Source organism: Vigna unguiculata, chromosome 9 (assembly GCF_037176805.1).
Source record: "Vigna unguiculata cultivar grain cowpea cultivar isolate G323 ecotype 2 chromosome 9, ASM3717680v1, whole genome shotgun sequence".
NCBI lineage: Eukaryota > Viridiplantae > Streptophyta > Magnoliopsida > Fabales > Fabaceae > Vigna > Vigna unguiculata.
In genome coordinates, this window is record NC_140800.1 from 43,949,544 (window position 1) to 43,972,167 (window position 22,624).

The following is a 22,624-nucleotide window of genomic DNA, read 5'->3' on the forward strand; positions in this document are numbered from 1 at the left end:
CTCTTTAATTTTAAGATCCTTAGTTATGTTTTTTATAAAAAATAATTTATAACTATATATAAATGAGATTTCCTTTTTCACAATTATTTTATCTTTTCATACGAAGCCATCAACTTTACAATTTAGTTCAATAAAACTAACTTATTAATGATCACAGTTTATACATTTTGAATTATTATATAAACATTTTTTTAGAAATAAATGTATAATTACATAACTTGTAAAAACTTAAAAGCATTCAGTATTATTTATGTAATAAGCAGGATTTAAAATGATTTCTTTTAATAGACTTTTCAGTCCATCTTTAATTTTCTGGTAATATAAATACATAAAGTATCTGATATGTAATTTCTTGCCGCTGTGAGTTCATCTTAATTTCAGGATACAGATGAAGGAAGATGGTTGTTGAGCACCTTGAGATAAGTGACAGATGAAAAGAAGAGAGAAATGCAAAGAGTAATAGAGTGTGTCAAATGATTGTGTGATATATAAGTGTCTGTCTCAACATATAAAAAACATTTTATAAAGGAAGTTGCACTAAATTCGGAAAACTTACACGAGTAGAAGACTGAAACATAAAAGTAAGGAATAATGTTTGGTGAGCATCCAATGCTAAATCTACACCTTTTAGAGAAAAAGAAATACGAGAGAAGTAATAATGTGATGAGATCTGATCTGGCACCAAGAGAAATGAGAGGTGTCAAATAACTGTATCTAGTGTTAGTGTGCTAATATATCCCTTTGGGAAAGGAAAAACAACAACGAATGAAAACAAGCATAAACTTTTTCTATACGTTAGAATAATAAAACTGAAGAAGCATAACTCAACTACAGTTACATACATATGCACGTTATGCAATCAAAGGAAAAGGACTTAACTATGCACTAATCTATCTATAATCAATAAATGATATCATTTGTGGGATTCCATGAGTTAAGTGGCCATGGGTTAATATCATAACTAACCAATGGCAAAAATGGATTTGATCTCGCAGCATCATCAAACAGGGAAGAAGCTCCATTCCTCTCTTTCATAAGAGTTCCATCCACCAAATTATGAGTTCCAATTCCAATCAATCAATTCAGAGTACATGTCAACAACAGAATATGGTGGTTCTTGTTGGCCTCAGATACACATATATATAACCTGTATTAGCAAAAAAACTAAAACAATGAAGTAGCATGCACGATTGAACTCATGGAATGGTGAAAACATACACTACAATAAACATACATGCATACCATAAAATCAGTCAAATTAATATCTTCAATACTTCAGTTCCAGAGGAAATATTGAACATATTATACTAGAACAAACATAAAGATGGACAATGATACTTTAACTTGTTTTTTTTTACCTATTTTTAACCCACCACTTCAATCTCCATTAGATCATCACATCACATCATTTGAAAGAATCAAAATAAATAATTTAATGGTGATTGAAGGAGTGGGTTAAAAAAGAGTCAAAAAAGGTGAGTTAAACTATCTTTATCCTATAAAGATATCCCTGTGAAGTTTCTGATTAAAATAAAGCAAACACTTGTGTTAAAACTATGCAAAATATATCAAGTATTTAATTACTAAAACCTAATCCTAGTCTGAGTAGTTACTTAGAGCTGATAAATTTACCCGTATAATTCTTGGAGCGGCACAGCCTGCGCCCATCCGTATCAGACCATCATAATTGAGCCAAAAAAATCCACGGGGACCTTTCAAATATCTATAGCAGGAGGTGGTAATTTCCAAAAATTCCAATTGTTAAAGTCCTCCTGCAAACAAGGTTCAGAAAAAAGATTGGCAAAAAGCAATTTACTGCAAACAAGGTTCAGAAAAAAGATTGACAAAAAGCAATTTACAACATGCAGCTTTTCAAAGAAACCTTTAATAGAACGAAATTTACATTCAAGCAAAATAATGTAACAAAGATTTAAATCACACAGTAGCAAAATAAAAAAAGGTCCATCCCAGCTCTCTCACACAACACTCGACATGATTTGCGTTGAATTTTAAATTTTCCAATCAGAATACCAATCCCCAAGGCTGACAGTATGGATAAGAAAATTAAAAGATAAAGCTTCTTCAAGATTAAACCTGTTCAGAGGAGTTCGTAGGAGGGAATATCCCATTCACGAGAGCATGCAGAGAAGCATATGATTTTGAGTCAACGCGACGGTTTACAACAACCTCTCCCTGTGAAATTAAAAATAAGAAAAGTTTGACAATCTAAGAACATTAAAGAAACTTCTAGCAAATATTTTAAATTAAAAAAAATGCAATTATTTACCCTGGGATTAATTATGAAGATTTTTCCCAAGGGAATTCCAACCTTAAGGTAGCTGATTTCATCCGTATCCCTATTACCAAAACCAGCATAGAAAGGATTGCAATCAGAAGGAAAAAGATCCTTGATGACCTGATGACATAAAAATTCAAATTGACTTTTAATAACATTGTGAATGACGAGGTTGAAATATATTAGAGTATGTTAATTTAATATGTTGTTGTGCGAAACTAACCTCTAAGCATGCAATTTTGAATTCGTGGGGAACCCTCCTAATAACTGGAAAAGAGAGAAAAAAAAAAGAAAAGAAAATGATTGTCTTAGACCAGAATTATATTGACAAGGCCCGGACATTTCACATGCAGCCTTGAACTTTGATGAATCCTTATACTCATTCATTCATCAAATTAATTGGCCAAAAGTTATAAGAAAACATAAAAAATCGCAAGAGTCCTAAATATATCGGTCACACTTCTACATGGTAGTTTCTTACACGGTCTAGAATAAAAAAATCAGACTCAAGCCATAGAAAAATCCAAAACATTTTCATTTATGGCATGCAGAGTGCTTGTGTCTTCATATATATTATCTAAGGGAACCTAAGTGGAATGTTGTCGTTTTATTCAATTGTCCCCATTTATAATATTCGAAGAGGTTCCTAGTACAATACTATACCATAACCCTATCATTCAAAGGCCATCTATTATTTAAGGAAAAAACAGCGCACAAGAGAGTCCAGCCTCCAGATTTCCATTTCCGGCTATTTTGCCGAATCCGCTAGTTCGCTAGCTAAATTACTTGAATTTCAACTTACAACTTCAAGAAGACATTAAACAAGAATTTTTTATTTATTTGCACTAGATTCTCTACGCTAGGTTTAATCAGTACGGTTAGTTGGGAAATTTACAGAAGACCCAGTGAAGTGTTAGATTGTTCAGAAACAACTTCTTGAACAAGTTTAATTACCCTGTTTTCTTAATGCTGTTCTGTCCGTGAAATCAAAGTTCAAGTATCGTCAAGACAATCAACATTCATACAAAAATGTTGTACCACTTGGAAGAATAGGAACAATACGAAGCAGCAGAGAAGAAAGAGACGTTACCTTCCCGATATAGAGAAGGAAAAAGTCCATCAGGAGAAATAACAACAGGACCATCTGGTAAAACTTTTCCATCCTGCAATTATAAAATAAATATGAAAATGTAAATGAATTTCTCTCCTTCCAAATTTTGTTGTCCAACTGGATTGGAAAAAGATTCTATATTTATACATGACCTGTTTAAGATTAACTAGGAATTGTCGTGTGAGATAGGCCTGAGAAATTGAACGAGCACTAAGAAAAAGAAGTTGGTAACCATTCTCCTGTATATGTGAAATTGACAAGGAAAAGACCATGAAAGACGCCAAACAAGGTGAAAAGAGATCAAAACATAGTTATTATGAGCAAGGCAATTTACAGTTCCCATTATTAAACTCCTCAGAAAATTAATCATATCAGTATTAATAAAACTTTTAAAATAAAAGTAAGCAATTGCATTTAACAGATAAAACAACCAATTGTTTGTTTTGAGCATACCTAATCCCTACCTAAAAACTGCCCATACGTAATTATGTATAATATAATCACTATATTAGAGGATATAACCACAATATATGACATTGTAGCAGTCTCAAAACATCTAAATAACCACATGGCCAAGATAAACAAACCTTAATAGCGGAGTATAAATGTGCAACACCTGTCTGTGACCAATCAATACCAACCAAAGGCATGAACTGACCAAGAACATCCGACCTGAATGACATGAAACAAGACAGAAATTACAATTGACAAACTACAGGGTTAGATCTTTCAAAAACAACAACAGAAGAGAAGCAGAACATGTGAAAAGCATATCAGGATGCCAAAAGTCCTAGCGATTCAAGCATTTTCTATTTGTTTCTGTTGTCCATCTTGTTTTACTTCCTTATGCTCTACTCATAATGTACTTGGCATTCCAATAACAACCAACTTTCTTAAATATACTAACCCATACTTATCATCTCAACTTGTGAAACTAATTATAATCCGTAAACTTTGAAGGTCTAACCATAGTTGTAAAACTAATTATACCTCCCAACTTTAGAATAAATAATCATGACTAGACGGAGCAAACAAGGATCTTTATCTTAAAATATTTAGATCCAATGGGGAAGTTCCAGTGGCAACTGGCCAGCCTAGGTTTTCTGGCTCGATCATCTGACTTCCCCAAGTGAATGGCAAATATGTATACTCTCACCTTGTAATTGTACCATCTACATCAGAGATCACTATGCGAGTGTTCCATTTCCACAGATATATTCGAGCATCGACCTGCCGGTTAGAGTTGAAATATAAGAAATTAACAGTAAACGAGATATTTCAAACGTGAAGTAAGCGTCATTTTCTTGAAATGAAATTATAGAAAACCATGATTATTGACCTGCTGATTCCCCAGCACAGCTGTAGAGAAAGTGAAGGTTACAGTATTCATCCCATCCTTCAGATTCAAGGAGGCTACCTGTTCAGAAGTTGGAGTTGTTTCCCTAACCTTTATTTTTTTAAAATTGGGTTTGGGTTTATCTTTGTCCATAACTGTGCTAATCGTATTCTCTAGAGAATTACCATCAGTAGTGTTTTTGACATCACTTAGAGAAGGCGGCAATATAGAATCTTTAGATCCTGCTTTAGGTTTGGGTTTATCTTTGTTCATATCTGTGCTAATCGTTTTCTCCAGAGAATTACCATCGGTAGTGTTTTTGGCATCACTTAGAGAAGGCGGCAATATAGAATCTTTAGATCCTGCTCTCCTCAAGGAGAAAGGCCAAAGTCTCCAGTTTCCCGCAGGGGAAGTGTTCTGTGTTGATGGATCATCTCCTGTATGATTTTTCTCAACTTGGTCAGCTGGTATCATTCCTTTCAGCTCAAATACATATAAACATTCAAAATACACCATACCTAGATCCTATGAAAAATAATGATAACCAATCTTAATAGAAACCTATCGTACCTCAGGGTACAGAGAAGTAAACTTATTTACCAACCAGGTATTCAGAATTGAATGCTTTAGAAATACAGTCAGATTCCATCTCTTCATACAACAAGTGTTTACAGAGACTGTTTTTGCATAAATGATTAATCAGTATAGTAACTACCTACAGGTTACAGCTTAGTGTTTATTTTCAAAGCTACAACAATGGCAAAACCCGCCATGTTGCTGTTATAAATACAAGTCTACTCAAACTAAACTATTGCTCAAAATACAGAGTCCCATCTGAATCTTTAGCGAAATTATAACTTGTTGCTATAAAATGTTTAACAATTATCATTCCATAAAAACAGAATGTTCAGTACACTATCAGAAGAGGATGAAATATAACCTCAAGACACGGATTGTTTTCCATTTAGTTGAAAGGCGACTTATATAAGGCCTCTTACCAAGGGGAAGCTTCAGAGTTGTACCTTTGATTTCCCCAGAATCATGACAATCCTTGGCACCTGACTCCTCGTGTGTTAGGTGGTTTCCTTTGTCTTCATCAGGTTTTGGACATTCTAAATCATCTTTTGGAGGGAATGCACATGGCAAGGATTTTGATCTTGATTCCAGTGATTGACTTAAAGGGTAACGGGCATCATGTTGATTCATAATGTCAGTTCCAGAAGAAAAGTTAGGCAAGGATCCCGAATGTTGCCCAAATTTCTCTCCAGCAGCTTCATTTCTAGGAATGACTATGGGACTGGATATTGCTGTTAACTTTTCGGTGTCATTCTCATAAGAAACGTGATCTTCGTTATCTAAATGTTCAGGGACGGGTGTTCTCTCGGGTCGATCATTGATTGCACTTTCATCAAGGTCACTGAAAAGGAATCTTTCATCCTCTGAACTTTGTGATGGTGATCTCCTTGATGCTTTTCTAGGTAAACAATCATCAACAGGGTCCAGAGGAGTCGATAATGAGCTGAAGGAGTCCTTGTCCTTCATATTCTCGCTTATGGCTTTGTCGTCCGGAGTGCTGTAGCTGGAAGGTTTGATAACACAATTGGGCTCAACTTTCTCACCTGAAAAATGTCCTACGCTAATTTTGACAGTTTGAGATGTTGTAGATACCGATTGCTCTTCAATATCCACCTCATTATACATAATATCACCAGAATCCAAACAATCAATTTGCTTAACCCCAGAATGGAACTCAGAGATCCCCAGTACTGGCATCCCAAGATCAGTCTTCTCAATAACTTCCACAGCTTCTGTACCCTAAAGGACAACTTTCGTGTGAGTTTAACGAAAACAGATTAAATGTTTGCTAGATTTAATTATGAGCTATGCTACAGTCGTATTCGTATATGCTTCAACAAAAACCTTTGTAAGAAAGAAAGTATTAAATGAAAAAGTAAATGCATTTAATCTAATAACAAAAAAATTACAATACTTTTTGTGTATGGTAAGTAGGGAGATTAGTAGAAGTATTTTGAGGATTGAGAATGACTCTTCAGTTATTCGAGTTGACATGTAAAAGTTCCATAAAAGATTTAGTACCATTTATTATTGGGCAAAACTTAAATATAGTATCATAAATACTAATGTTAAATGTTCTCCAATAAAAATGGGCCAAGGGTTAAATTTTATCCCAGTCATTCCTTCTGATTTTCAATGCAGCCATCCATCTCATCTAAAGTAGCTAAAATCGGCCTCTCGGTAACCAGTGTTATATTTCCTATTGCTAGTTTTGATAGGAGAACTCAACTGCTAAGGTACTATTTATTTCTGTCTTCCTCGGGCCAAAACTACAGGTGAAGACTACTTGTCCTTGAATTTACGAAATTACCTCAGATAGCAGTACAGTGGTACGATGCAAGACTTCATCATGGACATGGACGCGGACTTCTTCACATTCTTCTGCGCCAGCAAGGTACATCACCTCTTGAGCTTGCTCACTAGAACACGACACGCCCAACTTGGAGGTCTCTGGTGTTTCACGGCAAACCCCATCTGCTGAAACATCGTTTTTGGAAATATCGTTACTATTATCACCCGATGCATCAACAGCGCTCACCCCAGAAACTTCTCCATTCAATTCCTTTTCCACAAACTTCACCTTCACGCACGCAACTTGCACGTCAGACTCTGCAATATCATACACAACTTCCTTCCCATTCAAGTCACACTCACGAGCAAAACAAGCTTCCTCTTTCAACTCATCGTCTTCCACGACCACGTTACCGTCCCCAGACGAGTTAGCAAGAACCTTTTGCCCTTGTTCCCCGGAGAGATTAGTGGACCACTTGAGGTCTAACAAGTTAGCTGCAATCTCAGCACGCTCCAACGAACCCACCCTGCTCCCAATCGCTTCACCATTACCCTCTCTCTGCTTCAAAGACCTTCTCCCAAACACAAAGCCAAGTATTCTTGAACGGCGAGAAGTAGTCTTTACCGCACCCTCTCCATCATAATCGCAACTCTTAGACCTGCGAGAGTAATCATCTTTATCATTGACAGGAGAAGGCGGAAGTATCAAATTGTCTTCTTCTTGTGCAACGACTTCCCTGAGAAAGTAAGCTTCCCCCTTATGATCGAGATGCATTTGGAAACCAGCCGGCACCCCGTTGACACAGATATCAACCACCTTTTCCCTCGACTTCAAAACCCCCTGGAATTTGCCGAATCGAACGTACCAGGGCGAGGACTTGAAACTGCCATCTTTTTGTTCCACCACCACAATATCGACGGCGCCTCCGAACGGATGAAACGGCCCCGAAACGGTATACACGCCCTGACTCAGTATTCTCCCCACCGTTTGCATCCTCCCCGATTATTCCACCCCTTATCATAAATCCAATATCGCTTTCGCAACACTCAAATCTCAGAAATAACAGCAAAACACAACACACGGATTGGATTACATGATTGAATTACGATCATAATTAATCAATGAGGAGGGATTTTAGGGGGATCGCAAAATTCTCGGTAAGCGTGAACTAAAGGAAATTGGGTTTGTTTTCCGAGGAGAATAACGATTAAAACTGTGAACGGAGGGTGCAGTGTAACGCGTAAACTGGAGAAGAGAAGTGGTTGAATTTGGCGATGGGGGGAAGAGTGTGTCGCGGCGGGAGGAAGAGGTCGTTGGTGGGGAATGTGGGGCCCGCTTTTTGATTCGTGGGTTGTTTCTCACCGTTCGATCCATCAATTCATGCTTCCTCCTTCACGCTTCTTCATCCTCGCCATCTCACTCACAAATTATCAATTCACAAACCTAAACTCATCTTTTCTATCATAACACTTTCTACAAACCCTCCGCGGACACGCCATTGTCTTCCTAGTGTAAGCAACCTAATTTAATCGCAAATCACTATAATGTCACTTTTAAGATAATTACCATTAATCATAACATAAAGCTATTTTTAACTAATTTAGTTTTCGACCAAAATTATAGATATGTCATGTCATATGTATACATATATGTATCGATAATCTATAAGATAAAGAACATTTAAGAAATGACGAATTTAATAAACACTAATTTAATAAAATCTGACAGTTCATTTCATTAAAGTATTTGACTTGTCATTTTCATCAACAAACTTCAACAAACTTGATTCACAGATAATTGTATCTGTGTGTTTGTTAGACGCGGAGAATGCTTTACAAGGGATATTACAAATGGTAAAAAAAAAAATCCAAAATCCAAAAATGTTCTATAAAGGTTAAGTTTTTTTTATATGAATATATAATGAATTGAAGATTATTATCAATTTCCATTATTAAAAAAAAAAAAGAATTTAGACACCGTCACTTTCCAATGATATGCCTAATATGGTTGTCTTGTCTGGAGGACCAGTGTGAAAGGTGGTATAAGAGCGAACTCTGATAATGATTCTGACATGCGTCATGTCATGAGTAATGAACAACAATAACCCAGTAATGTTAGGTTGTTGTTTTGTTTGGAAAAGGAAGGGACCACACGGAACTCAAACTTTTGTGTGGATGGCTGCGCCGGTTATTCTTCTTTCAAATCGATACAAGCACATACACTCGGGACTTTCCATATCTACGTATATCTTCAATCTGTGGGACCATTTTGAATCACCTTCACATGTTCTTCGACTTGCACCACTGTGTTCGTTTTCTTCGATTCAAACCCAGTTGAGCGTCAAAATCTGGATTATCACACCAGTTCATGCCTCCATTATGGTGGAGCATTCCATTATCATATCTCTATATGTGCAGTTAATTTCCTGAATTCTAATCGTCCAAAAACTTATTCTGTTTTTTGCTTTGGTGATTAAGCTCATGAGTGAGAACTATACTACAAACAAACACTTAATTATGTGTTATATATAAATTATTCGGTACTATAATCATTCTGGAATACCTACAGTATAGTTTCTCTGTTTGCACAGGGAAATTGTTTTGATCTTGGGCTTTTGATCCATTTGTTTTTTGACCCAATTTCATGAACAAACTGTAATTTCAGCCCATTACAATTAAATTAAATACATATAGAAAAAAATGGCATGATGTGTCATTTTCAAGAACAGATCGAGTGGTCCTGAATGTGTTCGTGGGCTTAGTGGGATTGGATCATTTAGAGACAATTTTCTTTTCTTATTTCCTTATTTTCATTCCTGAAACAAAAAGTTGCAATTTAATTGGAGTAAATTAAATTGTACGTATATCATTGAAAATTAAAAATTGAGTCTCCGGTGTATTTAACAGTGTCACCTAGTCTAGAGATCAAGGAAAGTTTAAGTAATTGCCTTTTAAGGATGTTATCTCATGATGAAAATAGAGTGAATTTTAAACGTGCGAATGTGATGCAGAAAGTTATTTTATTGATAATGTGTGCGTTCCGATGTGCAACGCACAGAAAGAAAAGTTATCAAAGTTATCGTAAATATTATTACCGGATACACGAACGGTACAGCATGCCCCTATTCCACCTTAGTAAAGTGGAATGGTCAAACACAGCACATGCACTTTGCATATAGAATGGGATTTTGTTTCAATTCGAGTCATAGTACAACAGCGATCGCAGATGGTGGTCCTCTTCATAAAGAGAACATTTTGTAAATTGTAACCCTACTTTCATAGTATACCAAAGCTCATCATTATGTTTATCATTAATTCTTCGCAAGACCTTCATAACTTTCATCACTACTGTCTCAACTTATATTTACATGTGGGGAATATATATATTTATATATTTATATATTTATATTTTCCCTGCATTATATATAACCTTCATATAATTGTTGTACTTGAAACTTTACACCCCCTTGATGCTTCTGTGGCCATGCCATCCCTATCCACATTCACCACCGTTCATTGATTTTTGATTTTTAATGCATTATTATGATAAAATAATCCTCCTACCCCCCCCCACTGCCTTTTTGATTTCATTCATTGCCTTCATGTGTAGGGGCTACAAAAAGGTGATTTGACCTTTTTGACTTTATGATTTGATGCCAAGAAAAGAGGAGTGTTTTTAAGTAGTTAAATTTGAAACTATAGTATAATCGCATAATGTTTTGATTCTCTCCTTGTTCTGACTATAGGGCTTGGTTGGTTTACGTTGCGCTTTCGTAACTGTTAAGCCTGTAAAGAACATGTCCCACCCTTTACGTACGTATAAGTCAGTGACAGTTGTTACTTCACCTTCGTGGTTCCTTGAATACAGTCTTTCTTAGTTCTTACAATGGGGACATGATTGTGACAACGTAGAGCGCATTGTTTGGCAGGGAATCTAGTACTTCGTCTCCCAAAATACATTTCGATTCGCCTTGTTTTTAGAAAAGTTTAACAAAACAAAAATAACCACACATTAGGAAATGAAAAAAAAAAATACACATAAAAAATAACAGATACACAAAACCTCTCGTCATTGCAGATCATCTACGAGGAGAATGTCAGAGAACATAGGCAGTTTAGACTTGAAGTTTTCTGACGCGTCTCTAGCTACTACATGCGTGCTCATCATTGAGATGTCAGAACTGAGAATTCCCATGTATAGAGATCAGAGTCTTATTTTAAAAAATCATAAACATTTTTGTTCTGTATGTGTATAGTATTAGTGTATATCCCTTCTTATCCCATTCTATGGATTAGTGTAGCTCAATGCAATTTTTATTACCTCGAATTTTGACTAATTTAACAGCAACTGATTTGGATGAAAAAACAATGCAGTAGAGTAAAGTTATCTGTTGTCAATTTTTTTTCTTCTCATGATTACGACACTCCAACTTAAGATTTTACTTAGAAAATTCCAACTCTTCACCATTTTCATGAGGAGAGGCCCTATGCAGAGCGACAATTGTTTCAATCACCTCATCATGGAAAAAGACTCGGTTGCAGAGTTTTCAGAATTTTATGAGATACTATTCGCTACGAGACAGAAATCATCAATCTTCTCTGACTTATATACTTTTTACACTTGCCCTTCTTGTCAAACTCCCATAATGGCGCATAAATTTTTCTGCACCCAAAAATGCAGTGGTAAAATACTATTTTTTTTGGTGTGTGTGGAAATAAAATACGAAAATATTATCCACATCTAAAAAGCCACACCAGACTTACATTTACCAGTTTGTTAATTATATTTCGATCATCAATGTTTATTAGTTAATCAACATATATATTGTTTTAAAAAATAAATTTCAACCCGATAACGTTAGAAACCAAGAATTACGTAGTGTAACAATCTTCTGGCGTAGATTTAACATTACTAAAATACTATAAAACACCAAAGCTACGACAATAATAAGCAAAACTAGTAACAAAAATATTTTCTACCAGTGCGTATCAGCAATTGAGCTTCTCTTCTTTTGCAATAGAATTTTTGCAGTGAGCAATTGCAGCTTGAATGGCTGCTTGCAACTCTTCCATGGTGCTGTCATTGGAAGGAGGAAGATTAGCGGTTGCAAGGAGAAGACCGCTGTTTGATGGAGAAGTTCTCATAGAAGCCGGTGCTGAAAACTCACCTCTTCTCCCTCTCAATTCGGGTTTGGTTTTCCGAATCAAATTCCCTGAATGAGAATAAGCCTGTCCATGGAACTGTACCTTTTCTCTTTTCCCTCTGAAAAGCACCAGTGGCTGCACCATTCTCAAGTACTTCTTCAGTGCATGCATCACATCATACCCGAGTTTCTTCTTCTGCTTACTATTCTCTTTATCTTCTTTGTCTCTAACCGGACACCCTTTACGCCCTTTAGATGACCCAAACAATGAGAAACCAGGCTTGGACTTGGTTTCTTCCTTTGTGACTCTATTGTTGTGGTTTTCTTTGTTGTTGGAGCTGGTAATGCTGTCTATGGTGATGTTGCTCCTGGTGCTGGTGTTGCAGCTGGCACGTTTTTCGTCTTCTAAGAAGTCTCTGATGGGGAGAGTGAAACTGTCGACGGAGTTGGTGGAAAAACGAGGAGAAGAAGAGAAGTGAGATAAGAGGTGTAAGGGAAGCAAGTGACCGTGGAAGAAAATGTCATCAGCAGGAGATAAATCAACAGCAAGAGAAGGTGGGGTTTTGGATTTGTCAAGGATTGTGGCGTTAGAAGAGTGGAGAGAGATTGTAAAGGAGAACTCATGAGAAGGGGAAGAGGATGGTGAAGCTGCCTTGGGGACTCCTTCTTCAGTTTTCTTTTGCACATCGTTTTCTGTGTTCTTTTGGGGTTGATGATGTGTTTCCATTATTACAGTTGAGGTTGTCTTGAAGACTAACAAGTTTGTGTGGGGAATTCTCGGTCTGTGATCTTTTCTTTTTGGTAGAAATAGAGAGAGAGATGGAGAAAAAGGTGGTGTGATCTTTTCTTTGTTGTATGGATGTTAACAAAGCTTTATGAGGGATAAGGGAACCGAAAAACATGGAAAGAAAGAGAGAGTCTTTGTCAAAGCACTGTTGGACTCGGTGTGTCTTGTTTTAAAACTTTTTCGTAAGACACCAACTCTGTGTGTATGCGTATTATTTACGTGTGATGATTAACAAGCATATTATCAATAATGGATGCATATTTTTCTCGCGTTTTATGAGATGAGATGTGTTTTGTGGTGTGTCAAAATGGTTAGTGCTGCGTAATGTTGGGTCCCTATCACTTCCAACAGCAATTGTTGTGCTGGTTTTGGGAATGAGATCACAAACATCCAAATTTGGCCACCAAAGGAAGATGGGATTGGCATGGCGGATTTCACTCAACAAATTTTCGACATTTTTTTTTTCCATTAGTGCGAAGGTTCACAGGGTATTTTAGTGTTATCCTCTGTTATATTAATACTTTGAAATTCTTTTTCATACATTTTTCCGTCACGCCAGTAGTTTAGGAGGCTAGAGCTAGACGGTGCACGGTTGAATCTTGAAACACACCCAAAAAGAATTTTGTACGACGAAGTCAAATTTTTCCATACTTTATCTTCTACCTTTTTCCGTGACACTTTCCTAAACTTGTTAAAATTAACTCTTTACATAGAAAGAAAAGAAAGAATGTTAAAGCATAATGAGATTAGTAAATGGGAATTGTTGAATTGAAAAAGAGATTTGGAGAAGGCCACGATCAGCGCCAGCTGTTGGGAATGATTCAGTTCACCCATTCATCCATTCATTGATTCATGGATGAACACGAAAGCTCAAAGAAACAGAAGCTCCAATGTCGTTTAGGGAAGAAAGTGTGGCCATGATCTACGTGTAAGTCTACATTGACTACTGCTCTATCCTATTCTCTGAAAAAACCTAACAATTTTTTATATATATACATGAAACTCGTATATAGTAAAATACATATATATGAGTTGATTAATGGCGAGAAAAATAAAAGGAGATATATATAGTTAGGTGGTGGGGGTGGTGACAGACCCACACACACGTGCATGCGGTGGTGGTCCATGCAGCAAGCATAAAGGAATTTTGTATTCATGGTTAAGGTCAACATCTTAATCATGGAGCCATTATTTGGTTCGACTGAACCATCCTCACCACTTTCACCATTATATTTTATATTATATTCCACATTTCTCGTCTTTTTCTTTTTGAGATAATTAGAGAGAGAACCCAGCATACCATAGTATAAAACAAATCCTTCACAATCCCACAACATAGAGATCCTTTTGCGTATTAGCCATTCAATATCTACCCTTTTTCTCAGCCAAAACAACAAAACCTACCTTACTTTGGATCACATTCAGGATCACTCAAATTCATTTCTTTCGTTTCAACTTGTCAGAGAAAAAAAAAAGTACTTCATCTTTTCTCAGAAAATCCCCGAGAAAACGGATCACGTTTTCGTCTTAGCATGCATCATGCATGTGTGTGCACCCACCCAGAGATTCAATGCTTTGCACTTTGCAATATTGAACGGATTTGCAGCAACTGCTTTATTCGATTTTGATGTTTCCATGCATATTCCTAAGAAATTAATTAATACATAACCCTTAACATTCATATTTACTTAGTTTCTGCTTACTTTTGTTGTCAAATCAACGTGATTTAGCGCATGTATTGACCTAATTAAGGAAGCTTTTATACAACAAAAAATTAATAAACTAGAAACTAATCAACTCAAAATTTAATGATCTCATACTTTCCAACAGTAAGTTCTAAAGGGTGTGTGGCCTCTAATCAAAATGAAATAACATACCTTATTGTAGTTTAGCTAAACCTTGCTACTTGGCTAATCTTTTTGCACTTCTCATTTTGGAATTTGACCTAACTCCAGAACTATGAGAAAGTGGCAAAATATATGTGCTGTAAAGCAAAATGGGAATTCTGAGCAGCTTTTTGGAGGAAACAAAGGACTTCACATAGACGTAATTGTAATTGCGTGAGGAAGCATAAATTCTCTAGACACAGGTCTATCTATTTTCTTGGCTTTTAATTAGATTTAGCAGATGAAATGACTACTCAGTTATCTTTATCAATCATTACGCATTCCATCCCAACTAAAGAATCATAAACAATGATCATACTAATTATTATTGGTTTCCTCTTATAACGTTGATTTTTCTTATTGAATTTCTACCTTCCTTTAGAAAATTAAAAAGAAATAATACTACTATATTAATATTTATATAACAATAAAGTTCATATAATAGTAATTGTTTTTTCAACTTCAAATTCATTGGATATAATCAATATGTATTACTAACTTTTGAGTCCAAAACTTTTTTACGATTTTATCTTCTCATAAAAATATTTTAGAGAATTAATGCGTTTTTTTTAGAGGATGAATTTGAGGGAGACTTGATAAATAAATTAAATTTGAATGGATTTTAAGATAAAATTTGTCTTGTTTCTTTTAAGAAATTTAAGGAAAAAGGTGAGTGAATTTAAGGATAAAATTTGAGTGATTTGACTAATATGATAAATAAAAAAAATTAAAAAATTAATATATATATATATATATATATATATATATATATATATATATATATATATATATATATACCAAATACATGAAATTGATTTCATAATTGATTCCATTACATGTACACAATAATTAGAGTCCTCAAAACGGGTAATCCGACCTGACCCGATCTGACTCACCAAGGGTTGGTCACTTAGTAAGCTAACCCAACTCGGTTCACTTATTAGTGAGCCAAAAACATTGGAACACAGTCAAACACACCACGGGTTGGTGGGTTAAACAGGTTAGCTCACTTACTGACTTAATTTAAAAAATACAATTTTTTTTTCTTCGGTCTCAAACAAAACAAAATTATAATTATGATTAAAATCTACATAAACTTCAATAGAATTCAAATACATTCCAAAAAAGATGTTAAAATCCAAATATAAACCAAAATAACAAAAATACAAATTACCAGTTTGTTGGCTGAAGAAAACAACGACCCAAATTTCAAGCCCAATATAATAAAAAACACTTGTTAACCTTCTTTACGTTGCCTAAACTTTACGGATTAGTAAGCCAATCCAGCTCACCACGAATTCAAAAACTAACCCGTACTCAAATTTGTAAAAACATTTCAATCCAACCCAACCCGAACCTGTGATTGATTGAATTAGTTCACGCATTCCAACTCAGTTTGACAACTCTAACAATAATATCCAAACACTTACAATCTATTTCTTCACCAATGATCATTACACCGACACACTCACACCAAACAACAAATTAGCATAAACGGACACATCCTACAAAAAAAAATATATTTAAATTATTTTTAATCTTAATATTTTGATAATGTAATATTATCAAATATATGTGAAAATAAAATATATACAAAAACGTTACATGAGTACTTATTTACAAAGTGGATAATAATGAATATCTCCACGACATGATTTCAAATAGGAAATGTTTTTTTTTTGTCTAATATAATTACTGGATAACTACTTTTAAGGATAATATAATTATTTAGAAAAGCAAAAATTTTGTATTTATCAATAACCGTATTTTTTTAAGATACAATGAATAAAATTTTCAGTTGTATTTACCTTTTTATGAGACATCAAACTACTAATTGCTCTTGCATTTATATTTTGGTTTGGTTAAGATTATTGTGCATTTGTAACATTTTTGTATTGTTTAATCTAGAATAAAATTACATATCAGTTAACTCAGAAGTTAAAAAATTGGTTGGTATTTTTATTATACAATTTATTTATTTTTTTAATTTCTAATTGTGGAATATGAACTTATTTTTTTTACAATATTATTAAAGATTCAAAATTATGTAATCCAAATTGTGTTTTTAAATTATGTATACTGAATTATATAATTTAAAAATCATTCCAAATTATGTGAAAGCGTTTTATAAAGTTCCTTAGTAAAAGGTAGTAATATTATAATTTGCAATTTGAATATGTAAGATTCATACAAATAATTAAAACTATTTCTACTAAAGAGGTTGTGTCATTACAATTCATTTCGAAAATCGAAAATGATATTTCAAACATATTTTTTGAACTCAATTTTAATATGGCTTACGTGGCTCTCTTTCTTTATTTTTAAACTAATTTTTTTAAATGAAAGCAAACTGATGTGCACGTGTGAAAGTTACCCAAGTTCTTTTTGTCAAAATAAAAGTGTTGGTGCGAGAGAGAAAGGGGGACCGAGAGAGAGAGTAAAATGCAGAGTAAATTGTTGTTATTAGAGAAGCAGAGAGAGATCAAAAGCCATAGAGAAGCAAAGAAGTGTTGTGCTTGCTGTTGGAGAACACAACTTTCACTAGAAGTCATCCACGTTTCCACCATTTTCGCATTTGAAGTGAAAGCTGTGTTTGGAAGTTTTTGCACAGCTAATCAAAGAAGACGGCCACTAGGGCTTTCAATATTTTGGTGTACAGATTTTCAAATCGAAAATGGAACACACACCATAATCTACACAACATCATCACCTCACAGTCATGTAAATCAATTTAAATCAAAGTTCCAAAATGCTCAAAATTCATTTATCCTCCTTGTTTGGAAGCATTTTCGAATTAAAAAAATAAATATTGCGCTCAGTGGTGGGGAGTGCTGTGAAATTATGTGGGGGTGGTAGCAAATATTTGGGTGTACAGATTTTCAAATCGAAAATGGAACACACAACATCATCACCTCACATTCATGTAAATGAAATTAAATCAAAGGTCAAAAATGCTCAAAATTCCTTTATCGTCTTGCTTGGAAGCATTTTAAAATTAAAAAAATAAATATTGCGCCCAGACGTGAAGAGTGCTGTGAAATTATGTGGGGAGTGGTAGCAAATATTTTGGTGTACAAATTTTCAAATAAAAAATGGAACACACACCATAATATGCACAACATCATCACCTCACAGTCATGTAAATCAATTTAAATCAAAGTTCCAATTTATCCTCCTTGCTTGAAAGCATTTTAAAATTAAAAAAATAAATATTGCACCCAGACGTGGGGAGTGCTGTGAAATTATGTGGGGAGTGGTAGCAAATATTTTGGTGTACAAATTTTCAAATCGAAAATGGAACACACACCATAATCTGCACAACATCATCCCTCACATTCATGTAAATGAAATTAAATCAAAGGTCCAAAATGCTCAAAATTTCTTTATCCTCCTTGCTTGGAAGCATTTTTTAATTAAAAAAATAAATACTGCACCCAGAGTGCTGTGAAATTATGTGGGGAGTGGTAGCAAATATTTTGGTGTACAGATTTTCAAATCAAAAATGGAACACACACCATAATCTGCACAACATCATCACCTCACATTCATGTAAATGAAATTAAATCAAAGGTAAAAAATGCTCAAAATTCCTTCATCGTCCTTGCTTGGAAGCATTTTAAAATTAAGAAAATAAATATTGCGCCCAAACGTGGGGAGTGCTGTCAAATTATGTGGGGAGTGGTAGCAAATATTTTGGTGCACATATTTTCAAATTGAAAATGGAACACACACCATAATCTGCACAACATCATCACCTCACAGTCATGTAAATCAATTTAAATCAAAGTTCCAAAATGCTCAAAATTTCTTTATCTCCTTGTTCGGAAGCATTTTCGAATTAAAAAAATAAATACTGCGCCTAGACGTGGGGAGTGCTGTAAAATTATGTGGGGAGTGGTAACAAATATTTTGGTGTACAAATTTTCAAAACAAAAATGGAACACACACCATAATCTGCACAACATCATGACCTCACATTCATGTAAATGAAATTAAATCAAAGGTCTAAAATGCTCAAAATTCCTTTATCCTCCTTGCTTGGAATCATTTTCAAATAAAAAAAAAATTACTACACCTAGAGGTGGGGTGTGCTGTAAAATTATGTGGAGTGCTAGCAAATATTTTGGTGTTCAGATTTTCAAATAAAAAATGGAACACACACCATCTGCACAACATCATCACCTCAAATTCATGTAAATTAAATTCAATAAAAGTTCTCAAATCCTCAAAATTCATTTATCCTCCTTGCTTGGAATCATTTTCAAATAAAAGAAATTATTGCACCCAGAGGTGGGGAGTGCTGTAAACTTATGTGGGGAGTGCTAGCAAATATTTTGGTGTTCAGATTTTCAAATAAAAAATGGAACACAAACTATAATCTGCACGACATCATCACCTTACATTCATGTAAATTAAATTCAATCAAAGTTCTCAAATCTTCAAAATTTCTTTATCCTCCTTGATTGGAAGCATTTTCAAATGTTAAAAATAAATACTGCACCCAGAGGTGGGGACTGCTTTCAAATTATGTGGGGAGTGCAATCAAATATTTTGGTGTACAGATTCTGAAATGAAAAATGGAACACACACCATAATTTGCACAACATCATCACCTCACCTCACATTCATGTAAATTAAATTCAATAAAAGTTCTCAAATCCTCAAAATTCCTTTATCCTCCTTGCTTGGATGCATTTTCAAATTAAAAAAATAAATATTACGCCCAGAGGTGGGGAGTGCTGTCATATTATGTGAGGAGTGCATCCAAACATTTTGGTGAGATATATCCATATTCAAAATTGTAGATACATCTTCACCACCACGACATCATCACCTGACCTTCCTGTAAATAACCTTAAATAAAAGTTCTTAAATGCTCGACATTGCTTCATCATCCTTCCAATTCTTTTCAAATTACAGAATGAAAAATTGAACCCAGACGTGGGGAGTGTTGTCAAAATATGTGGGGAGTGGCAAAAAATATTTTGGTTTACAAATTTCCAAATCATAAATGGAACATACACCATTATGGCCACAAATATTCTTTGTAAAAGCATAAACAAAACAAACATAATGAAATGGCCACAACAGTTCCATATAAATATTTCAGGCATTCCAGAAACACAAAAGGCGTGCTACACTCAACATATAATTCTAAGTATTGTAGCACCACTGAGGTTAAAGTGGGGACCCATTAAGGAATGGTGCAAGTCGCTTCCGGTGGAATGGTTGTCGTTGCCGTCGACTCGCTTCCAGTGGAATCGATCCCGTCCATATCGTCGTTATCGTCGGTGTCTCCTCTTACGATGACACTTCCCGCTTCGCTTTTTTAACACGAGAACTTTACTGAATGGTTGTCGTTGTCGTCGACTCGCTTCCACTAGAATCGATCTCGTCCATCGTCGCTATCGCCGGTGTCTCCTCTTACGATGACAGCTTCCCGCTTCGCTTCTCTAACACGAGAATTTTACTCTTTCTCCCCTTTCTCCCCCTTTCTCTCTCTGTCTCACCAACACTTTCATTTTGCCAAAGAGAACTTTATTCTGTCTCCTCTTTCTCTCCCTTTCTCTCTCTGTCTCACCAACACTTTCATTTTGCCAAAAAAAATTTGGGTAACTCCCGCACGTGCACAACAGTTTGGTTTCATTAAAAAAATTAAGTTTAAAAATAGAAAAGGTGTGCCACATCAACTATGTTAAAATTAAGTTCAAAAAATATGTTGGAATATCATTTTCGTTCTAAAATTATATCAAACAAAATTAAACTAACATTTAGAAGGTCGTTGTAGTCAGCAGCAAGAACATGAGCAAGAACGCAGTTAGTGTAAATTGCCGAATCTCAATGTTGAAACCGTTTTTTCCTTCTTCTTTCCACTTTCGTTGTGCATCTCCTCTCCTTTTTCTGCAGCTGCTTCTCAGGTACGCTACCTTCTCATTCACATCGCTTTTTCTTTTCATTCTCTTCCCATGGACACGCAAATTCCTCTTTTCGTAGTTTGCGCATGTGTAAGAGAAGCACATTTAAGTTACATTTGTTGTGAGAAGCAGATTCAAAGAATTAGGAAACAAAGAATTATTGTTGAACTGCACGTTGATCTAGATTTCGTGCAATCGTTCTTGTTCTGGACGTGATTTCCTGTGCGTTACTCGTTGCTAAGTGAATTATTAGTTCGGAATACTTATGATAACGTTTTGCTTTATTTTGATGTTATCTTTTGGCCTCTCGCTTGGATTCTGATGCTATATTTCCCATTCTTTTTTTGCGTGAATCTTTGCTAGGCTTGTCATAGAGAGACTATAGATTGTTGCTATGATTTCAGATTAGGTAAGAGCTTACACAGTCAAATTCCAAATTCATTCTTCCCCCTCTTAGATCTCAAGGGGCTGGATTTACTACCAAAAGAGAAAAAAAAAACTAGAGACCTTTAGTTTCGTGATGCAATCTTACTCAAGCATATCACCATTAAACATGTCATCATCAAGCATATTGATATGATTTTGGTGGCGATCGACTTGCCTCTTTCCACATATCTGGTGTAAGTTATGACAAGACTTTAGTGGCTATACTTAGGTTAGTGCCTCCTATAAAATAAAATGAAATGGAAATTTTACACGTATGTCACACCTCTTGAAACAATTGCTCACTAAACTTGGATGATGACACACTTTGGTATCTCCTAAAAACTAATAAAATAGGGAAATCTCAACATGCACAACGCTTTACACTACTACGCAGAAAACCAATATTCTGTTCTTCCACCTTTTTTCTTTTTTTTTTACATTATCTATCACTTAATTCTCTCTTTTTTTTTTTCCTCTTCTTGTCTTGCTTGGTTTGGTGTCATTTTTAAAACAATAAAACCTTTACTCGAACAGTAGAACTTGTCATCTTCCACAAACATTAGTATAAATATCTTTTCATTTCTAATTAAGTCACTTTCTTCAAAGGTGATATATCAATACCCGATTTGATTTTGTGTAGTTAGAAGTGTTCGAAGGCGGGGAATGAAATCATGTAAATGCCACTTTCAGTAGGAATAAAATTATTGAAGAAAATCAATATATATATATATATATATATATATATATATATATATATAATTCTTATCCAATTTTTATAGGAATATTTTATTTCTAACTATTTATTATAAAAATAATTTGATAGTTTCACGGTTAATTATTACTAAAAAAACCTATAAAAGCAAAAAGAAAGTTTGTAGAGTAAAAGAGTTGTTGTTTATTACAAAATAATATTCTTGAGAATCATTTATACATGTTTACGAAAAATATTTTTATATAAAAATATTACTATCACTATGGATCAACTATCTGAAGTTGTACAAACTTAACCAATAATATTGAATTTGAATATTGAATATTCGACGGAGTTGTCATGCATAATTGTTCCATAAGGCTTAGACATGAATGTACGGAAGATAGTTGCTGTTTTTCCAAAATAAAGATAGAAAACAGCCTTCAAAAACAATGAAATGGGTTGAAATAAACCCGTTAATCCGGAAAAATAAAGGGAAGGGGAAGGTGTAAACATTTCTAATACAAAATAGATAATATAGGCATGGTAAAAGAAATAATAAAAATTGAATGCTACCAGAAAACAATCGTTGAGAAACCTTAACGAGAATCTTTTTTTTTTTTTTTTGTTGAAAAACATCTATTCTATAGTGGAACTGGTCTACA

At 34.6% G+C, this 22,624-nt stretch overlaps 2 protein-coding genes across 10 annotated transcripts; both read right to left on the reverse strand.

The window, feature by feature from the left end:
• Positions 1-649: 649 nt before the first annotated feature.
• On the reverse strand, positions 650-8,712 carry LOC114164390 (phosphatidate phosphatase PAH2-like). 9 transcript variants are annotated; one of them, XM_028049047.2, is made up of 12 exons: positions 7,130-8,710; positions 5,742-6,558; positions 4,747-5,180; positions 4,564-4,637; positions 3,995-4,079; positions 3,560-3,646; positions 3,387-3,459; positions 2,520-2,563; positions 2,330-2,416; positions 2,095-2,193; positions 1,633-1,772; positions 650-1,147 (listed from the first exon to the last, which is right to left on the reverse strand). In XM_028049047.2, exons 1-11 carry the CDS (start codon positions 8,102-8,104, stop codon positions 1,716-1,718), a joined length of 2,832 nt encoding a protein of 943 aa, XP_027904848.1. In that variant the 5' UTR covers positions 8,105-8,710; the 3' UTR covers positions 650-1,147; positions 1,633-1,715. The 9 variants fall into 9 exon arrangements, with proteins under 9 accessions (XP_027904848.1, XP_027904844.1, XP_027904847.1 ...); XM_028049043.2 differs by having other exon boundaries at positions 2,288-2,416; positions 7,130-8,708; XM_028049046.2 differs by having other exon boundaries at positions 2,288-2,416; positions 5,766-6,558; positions 7,130-8,703.
• A 3,270-nt stretch (positions 8,713-11,982) lies between these two features.
• LOC114162230 (BRI1 kinase inhibitor 1-like) lies at positions 11,983-13,305 on the reverse strand. The gene has a single exon (XM_028046049.2). It carries the CDS (start codon positions 12,979-12,981, stop codon positions 12,100-12,102), a length of 882 nt encoding a protein of 293 aa, XP_027901850.1. The 5' UTR covers positions 12,982-13,305; the 3' UTR covers positions 11,983-12,099.
• Positions 13,306-22,624: the final 9,319 nt, after the last annotated feature.

Bases quoted from the DNA above. Each gene is read 5' to 3' on its own strand.
- LOC114164390 (XM_028049043.2), bottom strand. From the start codon at position 8,104: ATGCAAACGGTGGGGAGAATACTGAGTCAGGGCGTGTATACCGTTTCG. The intron at 3,460-3,559 runs GTCATGTATAAA...TTATAATTGCAG, and splicing joins TCCTAGTTAATCTTAAACAG to GATGGAAAAGTTTTACCAGA. The intron at 1,773-2,094 runs GTTTAATCTTGA...CCTTGTTTGCAG, and splicing joins CTACGAACTCCTCTGAACAG to GAGGACTTTAACAATTGGAA.
- LOC114162230 (XM_028046049.2), bottom strand. From the start codon at position 12,981: ATGGAAACACATCATCAACCCCAAAAGAACACAGAAAACGATGTGCAA.